Here is a 15,039-nt window from a genome sequence, read left to right as displayed (position 1 = left end):
ATTAAATGGAATACATCTATATGCCGTTATCATCTGTTTTCAAAGAATGCAATTGTTCAACAGACAGTTTTTAATCACTTGTTATCAAATATTTGTCTTTCAATAGTACAGAAAGCCTAGAGATTTTATTAAAAACGAAACAAAATACAATTACTTTTGCTAGAAATATATTAAATATACCACCCAAATATTTCATCACATGTATTTCCTTGTTAAGTCAAAAAATACTAGTGTATAGTTAAAATTTAAAATTGTTAAAACCGCTCGTCCCACACGATTTTAGATGTAAAAAATGATGCGAAACCTTTATGGTTTTCTTTAAGTATGTAAGATTGACATACTTTTATAAATTGCGAAACTAAAGACTTAAGCATTGACACAAATGCGATCTAGAAATTGTAACAGGGGAACTCTGTGCACTGTAACATTTAGCAAGGTCTCGCCGGGCGACAAGCTCCTCACAGTGATAGCCCGTTCGCTGAGCTCTCTATACGCGCAAGAAATCAACATGTATAATAGTGGGCTTGTAAAATAACACCGCCAGATATGGGTGCTATGCGCGTTGTGTCATAGCACCGATTTGAGACCACCTTTGTCCAAGAGAGCGCTTGATTCCAAAGGTTACTTACCCTGTGCATGTAGGTCTAGAATCACTTAACTGGGATTATTCATAAGATGTTAACCATCGCAATTGTATTGAACAGTGACTGTCAGCCATCCTGAACGAGATGTGGAACTATACCACTTCTCATTATTACTGGTGTTTGTGATTTAATCCGTGTCAGATGACCTTGGATATAAGCCTTGGTTCAGAGAAGAAAAATAAGGTCTCACCTTTAGCCAAGAGGGTCCACCCCATCCAGACCCCAGTTGTTTCAAGACACTATTTAGTTCCTGTAGGCCCCCACTGGCTGTGCCGTTCTCTAGGTTCGCCCTCTTGTAATAGGCTTAGCGATCAGACATTCAGGGGTCTACCGGCACTTATTGGCGTCTTTAAACACGAACCTAGCTAGGACAATGCCTGCCTGTGCCGACCTGGCACACAGCGTTTCTTGTATATATACTTGTGTAGTAAAGACTTATTCTCGCCTTTCAACGATTATGCTCAGTTCCCGGGATGTCGATGTATGCACACCATTGTTTTATATATATGTATATACATGTTGCAAATAAATCTGTATTTTACTTGTCTCTTGTTCAACCTGGCTAAGCTACTCCCTAAAGTTAGAAAATGATAGTAGTATCGCTCATGACACTTTAAAAAAAAACTTTGCTCGTCACGCGTTTTTTATTGTTTAGAACACTCCTGTTCTCGGAGAACATGCCAGTGTTGAAAGAAAGAACGCCAGAACATCGTTTCACGTGAAAACAATTTGCGAAATATGCACTTCATTTTCCATAAAATGAAAGTGTAAATAAATCAGTTTGTGCGATCTTTAATTCTGTCAATATTTGCCGAATATTTCGCAAATGGTGATCACACATTGACTTTACGAAGTTTATATTCTTGTCGTGTGCTCCTATTCCATGTCATGTGTTCACTTAAACGTGTTTTATCCGTCGCGTTTAGTTTTGAAATACCAGTGTAAAGGAACCAGACAATGGCCTCCACCAAGCTTTATACATGACGGAATGGTAGTGACCACTGTAAGGTACCCTTCTTTCATTAGTACTTCAGGACAAAAACACTTTAAGTGCAAGTACCGTGAAAAGGGTTTCATGTCTCTGTTCACCAGAACTGGTCTGGACCCCTTTTCAATTATTACAGATCTTCAACATGGAGTTGTGACAGTGAAACGCCCGACCCGTGACAACTTGCTGGGTCTTAGAACCACAAAACCATTCCTATGGATTTATTTGCTGGGTATACTGCTTAGCTCCACACAATCTTTGATTTTACATAAAGGTAATTAATCCAAGGGTTCTGGTTACAATCTAATTTCCTTCCGCATCACGGTTACGACACTTTAGCACTAGCAATTTGGACCAGTAAATCGAAAGAAAACCCAGATTTCCTTTTTCCAAAAACAATATCACGAATACAAAATAACTGTTGGAAGTTGTAATGCTCATCCTGATTATAAAGGTAAAACTGTAAAATTACTTTCAGTAAATGAAAGTTAAAAAAAATATGAACGTCAAAAGATTCCGGTCCATTTTAGGCAAATTCCTCATTGTCAGAATACACTTCTATTCCACTTGAAAAGCAATAGAGGTACTATATTGGACAAAAACGTAATATACCTGATCTTTGTAGTTTAAGAAAGAAAAGGGATTTCTGCCTCAAAGTCACAATAGACAGAGTCCTTAGAATGAATACCAGTGTTTTAAAAAAAGCACTGACGCCTGGTGGGAAGTAGATGATTTTTTATTGTTAAAAAACAATGGCAATACCCAGGAAATGCAGCAAGCCATGGCTAGGGTTCTATGTGTAACTTGATACAATTGTTGTATGTGTTATGTGGAAGTCCACTACAAGCAAAGTACAAAATTTTCTTTTGTTTTCAGGATAGTTCAATATACATTATGACAAGTCAATAAGTACACATTTCTTGGATTAAATGCACAATTTTACTCTGTACGAAATAAAGTTACAATACAGCATGGAAAATTATTTGCATTATCAGCAGATCTGGATCTTAGAAGATGGCTGAGAGATACTAGCCCAGGAAAGAAGAGCATTTGCGGGAAATAAAGAAAATCATTAATTTATCTAGGTCAAAATAAATACATATACAATTTTTTCGTGATCTTTGATCGCATGCAAATTTACTACTCTAATGTATCTATCAAACATGGTGGATTTGGTTGTTTCTTAAATGTACAAGACAAATTTGACAAGTTTGTGTCGCAGCCCTCGGTGGCCAGTAGTCGAATGAGACATGGTCTTGAGATAGCACACGCCACATTCTTCTCATCTTTGGACTTGGGAGACCTAGCTTGCTATCACGTGGCCTTCAGAGCCTAACCAGCGGCGAAATTTCAAGTCCATATTGTCCCACTTCTACTTACACAAGCCTCGCCAAACATATATAGGGACACTATAGTAGAAGTACATGCAGTGCAGACATATCCAGACATTGGCAGTTCTGAGTTACCTTCCCTTCTGCTTAGATGGTTAGCGCTAGTCGTGTATACATGGCAGCTCGAGCAGATACCCAGTCAACATGGTCTAGTGGAGGAGGGTGATTCGAAAAATGAATCAAAGTATCAAGACAACTGCAAATCTCCCATAATGTCCCCCCAATACCTTTGGCAGGGCCCCAACATGTATGCTAGTAACTCTGTACAATTCATGATAGGTGTAAGTGAAAGCAAGAAATATGTATACACGTCTTACGTTGGTCATCATTTTTTCGCTTCACGCACTCAAAATAACAGGCAGAAGAGAAGAGGCACCGAGAGATAACTTTACAACATGATTCCAAAAATTGACAAATTTTTGAATAGCCTACAAAATCCATATGGCCGGTTGATAGAGGGAAGAAAACACTTTTAATAACCAGCCAACTCCGCGAAAGTCTGGTCGAGCTCGTCACTAATGGCCTTGTACTTCTCCTTCTCGGCAAGCAGCTCATCTGAAAAAAAGTAGGCAATAATATTTCAGGAGCGTTGCGGAAGTTGGTATAGGTTTTCCATCATAGTTATATGCTATTTTGTTTGTCAAACTGTCGGCAATAGTATGTACTGTGCTTAACTTGAATGAGGGGATTGAATCACATTCAACTTGAACAAATTATTCTACAGCATGATTGAAAATTAACTGAAGCACCCGTAAAATGATCAAGAAAAGAAAACTACTGATCAAGCCATTCGAGTGCCCCTCTCAAAATAATACTGGTAATCCAAACCTTGAATGAAACAAAATGGTTCTGTCACATCTTAAAACAATTGGTCTCAAACTGGACTTCTACAACTGTCACCCATCAGATAGACACCTCAGGAATTATCACATGTCTGTCACTTGACCTCAGGAACCATAACCATTCAGTCATTTGGCGTCTGTTACCATTACTTGTCAGACAATTGACCTACCGGTATGACCAGTCACTCACTTTGCCTCTGCCTCACTTGTTATACACATAACCCTTGCAATGATCACTAGTCCGACATTACACCTTCATAACCATCACTTGTTACACACAACCCTTGCAATGATCACTAGTCCGACATTACACCTTCATAACCATCACTTGTTACACACAACCCTTGCAATGATCACTAGTCCGACATTACACCTTCATAACCATCACTTGTTACACACAACCCTTACAATGATCACTAGTCCGACATTACACCTTCATAACCATCACTTGTTACACACATAACCCTTGCAATGATCACTAGTCCGACATTACACCTTCATAACCATCACTTGTTACACACAACCCTTGCAATGATCACTAGTCCGACATTACACCTTCATAACCATCACTTGTTACACACAACCCTTGCAATGATCACCAGTCCGACATTACACCTTCATAACCATCACTTGTTATACATATAACCCTTGCAATGATCACTAATCCGACATTACCCCTTCATAACCATCACTTGTTATACACATAACCCTTGCAATGATCACTAGTCCAACATTACACCTTCATAACCATCACTTGTTACACACAACCCTTGCAATGATCACTAGTCCGACATTACACCTTCATAACCATCACTTGTTATACACATAACCCTTGCAATAATCACTAATCCGACATTACACCTTCATAACCATCACTTGTTACACACATAACCCTTGCAATGATCACTAGTCCGACATTACACCTTCATAACCATCACTTGTTATACACATAACCCTTGCAATGATCACTAATCCGACATTACACCTTCATAACCATCACTTGTTATACACATAACCCTTGCAATTATCACTAATCCGACATTACACCTTCATAACCATCACTTGTTATACACATAACCCTTGCAATGACCACTAGTCCGACATTACACCTTCATAACCATCACTTGTTATACACATAACCCTTGCAATGATCACTAGTCCGACATTACACCTTCATAACCATCACTTGTTATACAAATAACCCTTGCAATGACCACTAGTCCGACATTACCCCTTCATAACCATCACTTGTTACACACATAACCCTTGCAATGATCACTAGTCCGACATTACACCTTCATAACCATCACTTGTTATACACATAACCCTTGCAGTGATCACTAGTCCGACATTACACCTTCATAACCATCACTTTTTATACACATAACCCTTGCAATGATCACTAGTCCGACATTACACCTTCATAACCATCACTTGTTACACACAACCCTTGCAATGATCACTAGTCCGACATTACACCTTCATAACCATCACTTGTAATACACATAACCCTTGTAATGATCACTAGTCCAACATTACACCTTCATAACCATCACTTGTTATACACATAACCCTTATAATGATCACTAGTCCGACATTACACCTTCATAACCATCACTTGTAATACACATAACCCTTGTAATGATCACTAGTCCGACATTACACCTTCATAACCATCACTTGTTACACACATAACCCTTGCAATGATCACTAGTCCAACATTACACCTTCATAACCATCACTTCTCAGACACTTAACTTCTGCAACATCACAAGACACATGGCTTCTCTAACGATCATTAGTCAGCATCTTTGCCTGTATATCAGATTTATGCAGAAGATAGATACTTTCCTCTTATCTTAGACAAAAACAGTTACAAAATGGTGGCTAAATGTAATTGCAATCGCTTTTACTTGGCATCAGGGGTCCGGAAAGGGTCATATGCCCCTGACATGTCCGATTGGGAATCTCAAATGTCCAGTTTAAAATATTGCTAACCTGATATTTAAATTTTTCTGTCTGGACATTTTAAAAAACAAGCAACTCTACCTTCAGGGTCCAAATAATTGATGAGCATTATCGTATCCCTTCAGCGAATTCAGGTGAATAAACAGGTATAACAAACTTGGTCAATAAAAGTATGAAATTTGACATAAAACATCACTAGTTATGATGATTTACAATTTAAAATGTATTTCCTGCTCTCCAAGACATTGTTTTATATGCGGTGATTAAGATTACCTTGTGTATTCTCTCGTAAACTAAGCCGGAAATAGCAATCAGCTGTGCACACGTTTCCTCCCAATCTACCGGTGATTCAGTTAAAACGTACCCAATGATACAACTTCTTGTTGCTGTAAATAACGGTGAGTTCTGCGATCTACCGATCAATGATGCACAAGATTTCGCCAAAATTATTGTAAACATCATGATAATTATTGAATGAAATATGGAATTAAATTAATCAAATATATTGCAAACTCTAGTCCAGATAAACAATGAACAAATTTTTTTATCACCAGATATTATAATGATAGGATTAAATTGCGTACTTCAGTTTGGATTTGTTGACTGGTATTTCCGGTGTTACGTGATCAGGTGATAATGTTTTCTGAGATGGGGGAAAACATTGTGTCATTGGAAAACTTGAGTTTATTAAAAATGTTAGTAAATTTTGGGAGCTATGCTTTACCATGTGCTATATAACTAAAGCGCGCAATAACGAGGGAACACTGTACGTAACAACTTGTAATGTGTGTGAAAAGTCTTACAAAAAATACGCTAATGTCCGATTGGGATTTTAAATTTTCCGGACCCCTGTTTTGCATCATTTTAAGGCATGGGCTGCCCCTTTATGATGGTTAGTTTTTTAATCTATAAATTGAACACATCAAATTCATGCAATGCATTTAAATGCTGCTTCATTCATGATGGCTTAACACAAATTATCATTCACTTAATCAAAACTCAGTTATATCATTTGCACCTCAAACCCATTATCAATTACCAAAATTACTCAAATACATAGCACTAGTAGTAATGGAGAGACCACATTTCATGTCTTCTTCAAGCACATTAATTAGATATAAATGACCATGAATGTATATTTTGTCTTCAGTGTTACATCCACATCCAAATATGAATAATATCTCAAGATCCTTTCTTATTTACTGAAGATACAAGAGTTACCTAAACAATAAGAATCAGTGAGAGGCAATAGAGTGTGATGTCACAGTGACCAGTATATCCTTGTCTACACTGCCATTGTTACTTTCACCTCAAGAGGAGTTCCTGACAATTCTTCAGTTTCCACAGATAGTAGCTTTCTATCACTAAACAAATTACAAAGACGGAGCAGTATGTTGGTGAGTGGGTTTGAGGTACATGGCAATACTTGAGGAAATAATGGAGGGTGTCAGTACATGTCCTGCAGGTCGGCGAGTGTCTGCTGCATCTCCAGCTTCAGACTCTGGTATTTTTCCGTCTGCTGACCTAGCTCGTCTGTAACACACACACAGACACATGCACATCATGCACAAACAGCCACCATTTGCATGGTTGACTAATCGCAGGTGGGGTTAGTCAGAACTGGAGGATTCAGCTACCTCCCCTGCCACAAACTGTTCAGAGGGGTGTAACACACAACTAACGACTCAAGAATTCACTTCAAATTCCACACTTACTGACACTTTTCTGTGTTAATTAACAAAGGGTCTCGAGGTATTTTCTGTTCATTTCAAATGAAGTGAAGAAATCTTTTTGCTGGAACATTCTAATTAAATATGTTCCAATCCCCCAGTTCTAAATTCGAAAGTATTCACTTCAGACTTTACTGAAGGGTGCCGATGATTTTTGTTTTGTACATTTTCTAAAACATGTCTATCTAACATGTCTTTAAAGTCTCAAAAGTAGAAAATATATATTTACTTCACATTAAAAATAATCAGCACCTTTTACCAAAACACAAAGATTTTCATTAGTAAATCTCATGAAATTAGCAATTCCACTGGACATTGCAACTCAGTCTTTAGAAGATGATACAACTTTCAGCATCATGAAAATGAATGTCACAAGTCTGGTGGAAATCTAATGTGCCATGATAAAGGTAATAAAATACTTCACACAGGTTATCAAACTTCAAAGCATACACTGTAAATCAATTATTCAGACTGAAAGGATGTCACAAAAATGCAAATATCACACCATTTCATGGAGCAAGTTCTCAATGTTTTCATGATGTCAAAGCTAATAAACAACCATGCAGTCTTGGTTATCTATACTAAATAATAATTGGAAGTAGTAATCAGTATCTTAATAATGAAACATGTTCTATCAAAACAAGAAACCTTGCAAGCATCCATGCTTCATTTAGACACTAACACTGGAACAAAACATTAAACATTTGTATGTACATGGTATGTAAATGTGATTACTACAATGTGAATACAAAGGGTTACTGGAATTAAACTGTCATGATTTGTCTATCTTTTGATGGAGTCATGAGCATTCCGGTCACGGGAGGGGGGTTTAAGTGTTGGAGAGAAAGGCATACCTGATATCAGGAGAGACAGGTGGAAAACATAGGGTTAGCTACCATTAGCAACTACTGATGAAGAGCAAAGTAAGAGAAAAGTGAGGAAGACATTTCAAGAAAAGTGAAGGGGTTGATCAATCCTTAACAGGCCTCCTCTCAAGGGTACAAGCTCTAGTACAAAATCTCGAGCTGAACTGATGTGCTCTTCAACCAATTACATTGTCAAAATCACAAGTTCACATTGCCACAACACGTGAATGGATAAATGAATTTAGTCCTACATTCATGTGTCACACCAAGGTAACTGCTTGACACAAATTAAACCATCGAAAAGAAAATAAGATCTTTTCACACATGGCACTAAACATTCCTAATATTTTGGACAAGAAAAGCTGATGAAGCGCTTATGCATATTTTAGAATGACCTCTGAGTTACTTGTAAGTAAGTATTAGCCTGATTACAACTGTGGCAGTGAACAATGCCTTTCTATTAGAATGTTGAGTGAGCAGGTACGAGAGTGGAAGCGATGGCCACGAAGGAGACATACCTTCCATTGCATCTACCGTATGTTGAAGAGATTGATTCTCACGCACAGTCAATTCCAAGGTTGCTTCCGCCTGTCACATCAAACCAGCCAAAAACAAGAGTATCAACACATGCAAAATAAGATATGGTAAAAAAAAAAAATGAAAAAAAAAAAATGAACTAGACGGTGCTGTGAGTTGTTGGTGAGCCAGGTGTGTATAGGCTGCCAAGATAGCCTGGCTGTAGGGCCTGGAGGGTAGATGGGGAGTTGGGGGAGTTGGGAGGTTAGATGTCAGGTATGACTTTCTGCTGCTGTCACATGCTGCTAGCAAGGGCTAGCCAGATCCGCCACCCATTCCTTGCATATGCTGGTCCACTGTCTGCTACAGGCTATGAGGGGCACGATGAAATGATACTATGATGGTATACAGGCCAGCATGCTGAAACCAATAGATTAGTAGAGGGACAAACATTTGTTCTTATTAGATGGGCAAGATGCAGGGCTGCAGCCATACCTTCAAGTCTGTCGACTTCCTTTTGCAATTTGGAAACAGTTCTTTCAGCCTCAGTTGCCCGGTTCTCAGCCTAGCAGAAGAGAATGGGGAGTGCTTGCTTCATTACTATGCTTACACACTACCCAACAAGGGTTCTTTGCCCATCCCCAAAGGTTTCCACACCTGATGACAAATGCTTCTAAGCATGTGGCTCAATCTATTGCATTCACTTTCCAGGGGCATACTCATCCCAGCTCCAACAGTATTCATATGGGCAGGTTTGGGGGTTCATTTAAATCACAAAGTGACATTCAACGTCCCACCACCATGGAAAGGGTATAAAAGAAAACATTTATCAAACACCTGTTACATTCACTTGCATAAAATTAGAATCATGTTTTGTTTTGTTTTCAAAATTACAAAGAATGAATTTACAATTTTCTTTTTAAATTTATTTTATTTTCTCTTTGAGAAAAAATAATTCTAGATTACATTCTGTAAAATTTGCCATAAAAAGGTTATAGGTGTGTAAGCGAGGCAGGTACTCACGTCCTTGAGTCTCTGTGTCAGGTCCCGGATGGTCTCCTCGTAGCTGTCCTCCCTCTGAGATGCCTGAAACACACACACATGGTCTCAGAGCACAACCTCCCTCCAATGGGTTGGCAGCCACAGCATACATAGACCACACAGACACTATACAATATATACATTCACACCTCTACATTGATAAGATCAGTAGAATAAGGTATGTGAATAGTAACTTAAGATAAATAAATAGACATATATGCTGGAATTACTGTTACAAAAGATAAGCGGCCATTTGGAACCATTAAAGATGAAGATGATCAGAATCTGTAAATGGTGAGCATGTTAAACATTCTCCCCCAACACCCGACATGATGAGTTAGGAGGCACAGCACACTCCTCCTGTTCATCTACCACACGGATGGGGAGGGTCAACTGAACGAGGGAGATTGACCAGGGCACCTTTCGTGGTCCTTTGTCATAGAGACGTCCCTAACATTTCAGCCCACACTGACTGGGCAGCATTAGACGATTGAATGTGATTCAGAAACTATAGGAAAATAACCAGATACAACGAACTCAGGAAATCCATACATTTAGTGTGGTGAACACTCAGAAAGTTGATGTAAAAATAAACAATTTCCTTTGCTAACTGATAAATTTGCTGCAACTCTTTGGCTGAAATATGTGAAGATAATAATAGTGAAGCTGCAGTGAGTTGTATGGAGAGGGCCAGGTTAATACATGAAACATTCGTGTGAGATGGTCATCTGGGAAGTTGTGCCTTAGCCAGCCCTCACTTGACACAGATGGCAAATGTGTAGCAGCTTTAGTCCCAAGCCAAACATGACTGCCCTATATCCTGCTGCATGCTTGCCAGGCAGGTGGGATGGGATTTGTACCATTATAGATTCAGTAACTTTACACTTGACAACATTAGTAATTCACTTCCATGCATGTTAATTAAGACTCTTTCCAAAAAATCCACACGGTTAGATCTACATGGGGAATTGGCTATTATAAACTGACAAATAACTTAATGTATTGTTGAAGTGGCTTTCAAATGAAGTTAATTTGAACACACATGCAATTAGAAAAAGGGGGCAATGTTGGAAGGGCAGTTTATAGGTATAGTGTTCATCTGGCAGGGTGTCATCTTCACATATTTCAGTTAAATATCAAAATAGTTGACTCAGCTATGCAGTCTGAGGAGATCTAAATGCTTGCCTACTTGTAGTCAGCTGGCACTTACACCAACCTTTTTGTCAATTTCTGTGTAGATTTCCTCAGTTCGTCCTAGTGTCTGTGTTACCTCCATGTGGCTAACAGTGAGTGAGTGAGTGAGTACGGTTTTATGCCGTTTTTAGCAATATTCCAGCAATATCACGGCTGACCATGTGGCTAACAAGCCAACATAGAAACTCCACATCTTCTGTTAGTGATGGTAGTCACCAAATGGTACAGAAAAAGGCACTACTTCTGATCATTGATATATATTGTGAAACCCAACTGATTTCAAGGTAACATCAAGTTTGAGATTTGCGTCATGAAGCTACAAAATTAAGTACCACGAAGAAATATTAAAACCAAGTTAGTAGGACAGCAATATCTACTCAGCTATTCTTAAGCAAATGGGTGATAAGGGCAAGATCCTGATATTATTTATCAGGGAAACATTTCTATACATGCAGTACATAATTCCACACCTGTGGGTTGTCATCGAGCACCCGTTCACACCAGACACTAGGCGATCAAGAGCAATTTTTTCAACAACCGGTCATTTGGTCATGAAAATAGCAAGTCGAAAGTTCTTGCAGACGAAACCTCTGTCCTCGACATAAATGAATTAATTACTGGGTATGAATGGGGTGCAGCAAAGTTGCATGATTGACTGCGGTCAGCAGATATCTAGCACTCTGCTGGTATGTAAACACATGCGTTGATGCCTGTAAGCAGGCAGACGGTTGGACACCATGCAACTATGGTGATACCTCTTGTTCACTGATTTCCAGTGATTTCATATTGTTGCCCACAACCTTCAACTCCTCCTCAAGCTCGAGAATCTTCCTGAAATACAGAGCTCAACATTAGATTTCGAGTACAAACTGCCTCCCTGGCACCAGCCCTAGCTCCAGCTTACCTGATCAAGTTGGACCTGGATGGTTTTGAGATTGTTACCCACTATGTGAAGCTCCTCGTCAAGCTCATAAATTTGGCTGGAATGGGATAAAAAAGGGGTTGTTACTGGGTGTGTTAGATGAAGGTGAGTGTGTACGTACGGCAGACGTCATACGGACGCACGAACACAGTGGGAACAGGGACGCACATATGGATGTACGGGGCGCAGACCAGAAACATGCGACCAACTGATCATCAAGTCATGGGTCACACAGCGGGCAACACTCAAACCCAGCCTTGTCCAACAAACACAGTGAGCTAGGGTGGTTTGCAGTTTGTTACGATATCCACCCATATAGCAGTCAGTCCCTATACTGACAATTCCTATACCTATGATGCGGCTGCTGACGGCAGTGTCAAAGTATCCAGCATGGTGCAAGGCAGGGGGCATTAACTAATCCTTCCAAACTTGAGTATCTCCAACACAGCTGCTGCAAATTCTCCAAAATTAGAACTTTCTTGACAAACGAAAAAAAAAGAGCAAAGTACAAACGCAGATGAAGAGAAACAAAGTTGAAATCACTATTGCATGTTGCTGTCCAAACAGACATGCCAATTTGAAGACAACCATAATATAACAAATTTAACAGCAACAAAAACGCAGTGCACTTCTTTCGCAGATCATGGTAGTCGGATGATCAGCAATATAGGGACTGATGCATGTAAAAAAACTAATGCATCATGATGTAACCAATGTGCAAGCCATCTAGCTGGAGAGGGCTAATCTTACCTGCTCTTCATTAATTTCAAACGATCTAATGTTTGTGGTTAGAGAGGAAACTTCAGCTTCATAATGCTTGTACTTCCTGCAAAAGCAAACAGCAAACACACACACAAATTAGTCATGCAACCTATATCTAAATAAATTTGTTAAATCCGTTCTCAAACTTATTGAACATTATAAGTCAAGTCAGGCATATGTGATGACATTTAAGGTGAGTCAGTAACAAGACCACTCGACGTTGAAATCTGGGCATAGTGGTTTACTAATTTGTTTTTACATTTAACTTGTTCAGCAATTTTTTTCTGTGTCCATTGAAATGAGGTTTAAGGAGACATTCTAGAATGTGTACTTTTAAACACAGATGGACTTCTCTAGCAACAAAAAGACTGAAACACGATAAGAATCAGACAATAAGAAACTGGATGAGTCTTTCAAGGCAACAGAACATATGATTTTACAACCCAGTTTTCAGCATCTCTTTATTAAGTACAGGGAAAATACAGGCAAATCTATAATTACGAATTGTCAACTTAATTTCTTAATGTCAATAAAATCTTAATTACAAATGACATATCAACTGGATTGAATTTTGTATGAGTGAAGTATCATGGAAAGAATGCTGGTAGTCAACCAGTTTCAAAGTTTTCATTTCTTAAAGAATTAATTTGGAATGAAACAACCAAAACTATGGCAGGGTTTTAGCAAAGTGCATCAAACTAGATCTTTGAAACTGGTCTTTGAAAGATTCATTGTATGTGACAGGTGGATGCACAAAACAAGACTGACTCCATCCCGTGCTACTAACACCACATGCAGTTGCAGTTTCACGGGTGAGATTGAAGGACAGGTGTGTCTGCAGCAGTGCTACATAAAGGAAAAAGGAATAGGGAGAATGATTAAGTGGACACAGAAAAACATTCTTCACCTTCAATAGGTCATGTTAGTAATGTCTAAAGACTAACAGAAATATTGAGGAACACTAGTCAGCTTAGTTTGAATAGCTACTCGAAGAGACTTCTCACATCAATATTCTTACCAATGGTAAGACTCATGCAACGGTGCCATGCATCTTACATAATCATTATGTCATTGAATACAATAAAGAAAGCTAACTGAATACCTCTGCTAGTCTACACAAGCTTGAAATTTATGTCTTTACACCTGGTAAATAGTATCTTCCAAAAATAATAAGAGAAAAAAAAGAGAGAGTACATCATTGATAAAAAAAAACTATAAAAAAATACTCCCCCCCCCCCCCCCCCCAAACACACACACAAAAAAAAAGAGAAAAGAAGAAAATATGTCAAAAGCATGAATTTACAGCCTTTTTGCATGTTTAGAACTATTAAGTGAAGCACAGAGTGCAGAGAATATACAAAGAACACTGAGAAGACAACCACATGGTTTCCATCTAACCTTGTGGTTAGATTGTGTCTTCAATAAAAAAAACCAAGCTAGGTGAGGTGTGTGAGAGTGAAAGATAAGAAGAAAAGCAGCACCAAAAGCTCAGGAGCTCACCTCTACTAATAACAGAAGTCAAGGCAAAAGTTTGGTATTCACAACAAAAAAAGGTCTTGGTAACCTTACGGGACATCAAGTCGGTAAGAAAGTGTGTACTAAACCAAATCTCATAAATATGAAATAACTTGCAGACATGAAGAACAAGACAGTCTCAAACATCATCATCCTTATGAAAGGGCATAACTCCATCCATGATCTTTACATATATATGCATTATGCATCATCAGATGGGCCACAAACACCATATAGTAAGATAAACAGCATTAACCACATGACTTTAGATACATGTCCCAAGCCTGAGACTAGTCAAATACTTTTTGGTTTATTTACGACACTAAAATATATAAAAAATGATGCTGAGAGCCAACTTTGGCCTAGTACACTCAAAGTTCCTGGCACAGAATGATTAACCACTTCATTGACCTAACTTACATACCCAGTTGCCTTACTCCAGCATCTTATTTGACAAGAAAGAATAAAGACAAATATTAGAAAGACATCAGACACCTCATCATGTCATTATTTGAGTTGTAATAAAAGAATCTCTAACTATTTCCATTGCAAACTGACCTTGAAACGGTGTGCCAATAATTAGAATGAACAGTGGACAACACACCATACAGAGTCAACCAAGCCCTCTGAGCCTAGTGAGCTGATAAGCATGAAGTAGCT

At 38.6% G+C, this 15,039-nt stretch overlaps 1 protein-coding gene and 1 long non-coding RNA gene across 20 annotated transcripts in view; both read right to left on the bottom strand.

The window, feature by feature from the left end:
• Positions 1-2,350: 2,350 nt before the first annotated feature.
• The window catches only part of LOC124121889 (tropomyosin), a 32,819-nt gene continuing 20,130 nt past the window's right edge, over positions 2,351-15,039 (bottom strand). For 7 of the 19 annotated variants that reach the window (XM_046485006.2, XM_046485008.2, XM_046484995.2 and 4 more), the window contains 4 exons: positions 11,936-12,011; positions 9,969-10,031; positions 9,441-9,510; positions 2,351-3,578 (listed from right to left, as the gene is read on the bottom strand). In XM_046485006.2, the coding sequence (XP_046340962.1) occupies positions 3,496-3,578; positions 9,441-9,510; positions 9,969-10,031; positions 11,936-12,011 (292 nt within the window). In that variant the 3' untranslated portion in view covers positions 2,351-3,495. Of the gene's footprint in view, positions 3,579-7,287; positions 7,367-8,947; positions 9,018-9,440; positions 9,511-9,968; positions 10,032-11,935; positions 12,012-12,084; positions 12,161-12,852; positions 12,929-15,039 lie in introns of all 19 variants that reach the window. The other 12 variants (XM_046485010.2, XM_046485009.2, XM_046485002.2 and 9 more) reach the window with 7 other exon arrangements.
• Positions 4,080-5,941, bottom strand: LOC125380152. Its single transcript, XR_007221090.1, has 2 exons — positions 5,593-5,941; positions 4,080-5,036 (listed from the first exon to the last, which is right to left on the bottom strand). It is a non-coding gene; the product is annotated as an uncharacterized LOC125380152 (long non-coding RNA).

The sequence above is a fragment of the Haliotis rufescens genome, unplaced genomic scaffold, assembly GCF_023055435.1.
Source record: "Haliotis rufescens isolate VD_foot unplaced genomic scaffold, xgHalRufe1.0.p SCAF_1, whole genome shotgun sequence".
NCBI lineage: Eukaryota > Metazoa > Mollusca > Gastropoda > Lepetellida > Haliotidae > Haliotis > Haliotis rufescens.
Note: the sequence above shows the minus strand (reverse complement) of the source record. Positions and strands in the feature narration are given on the sequence as shown.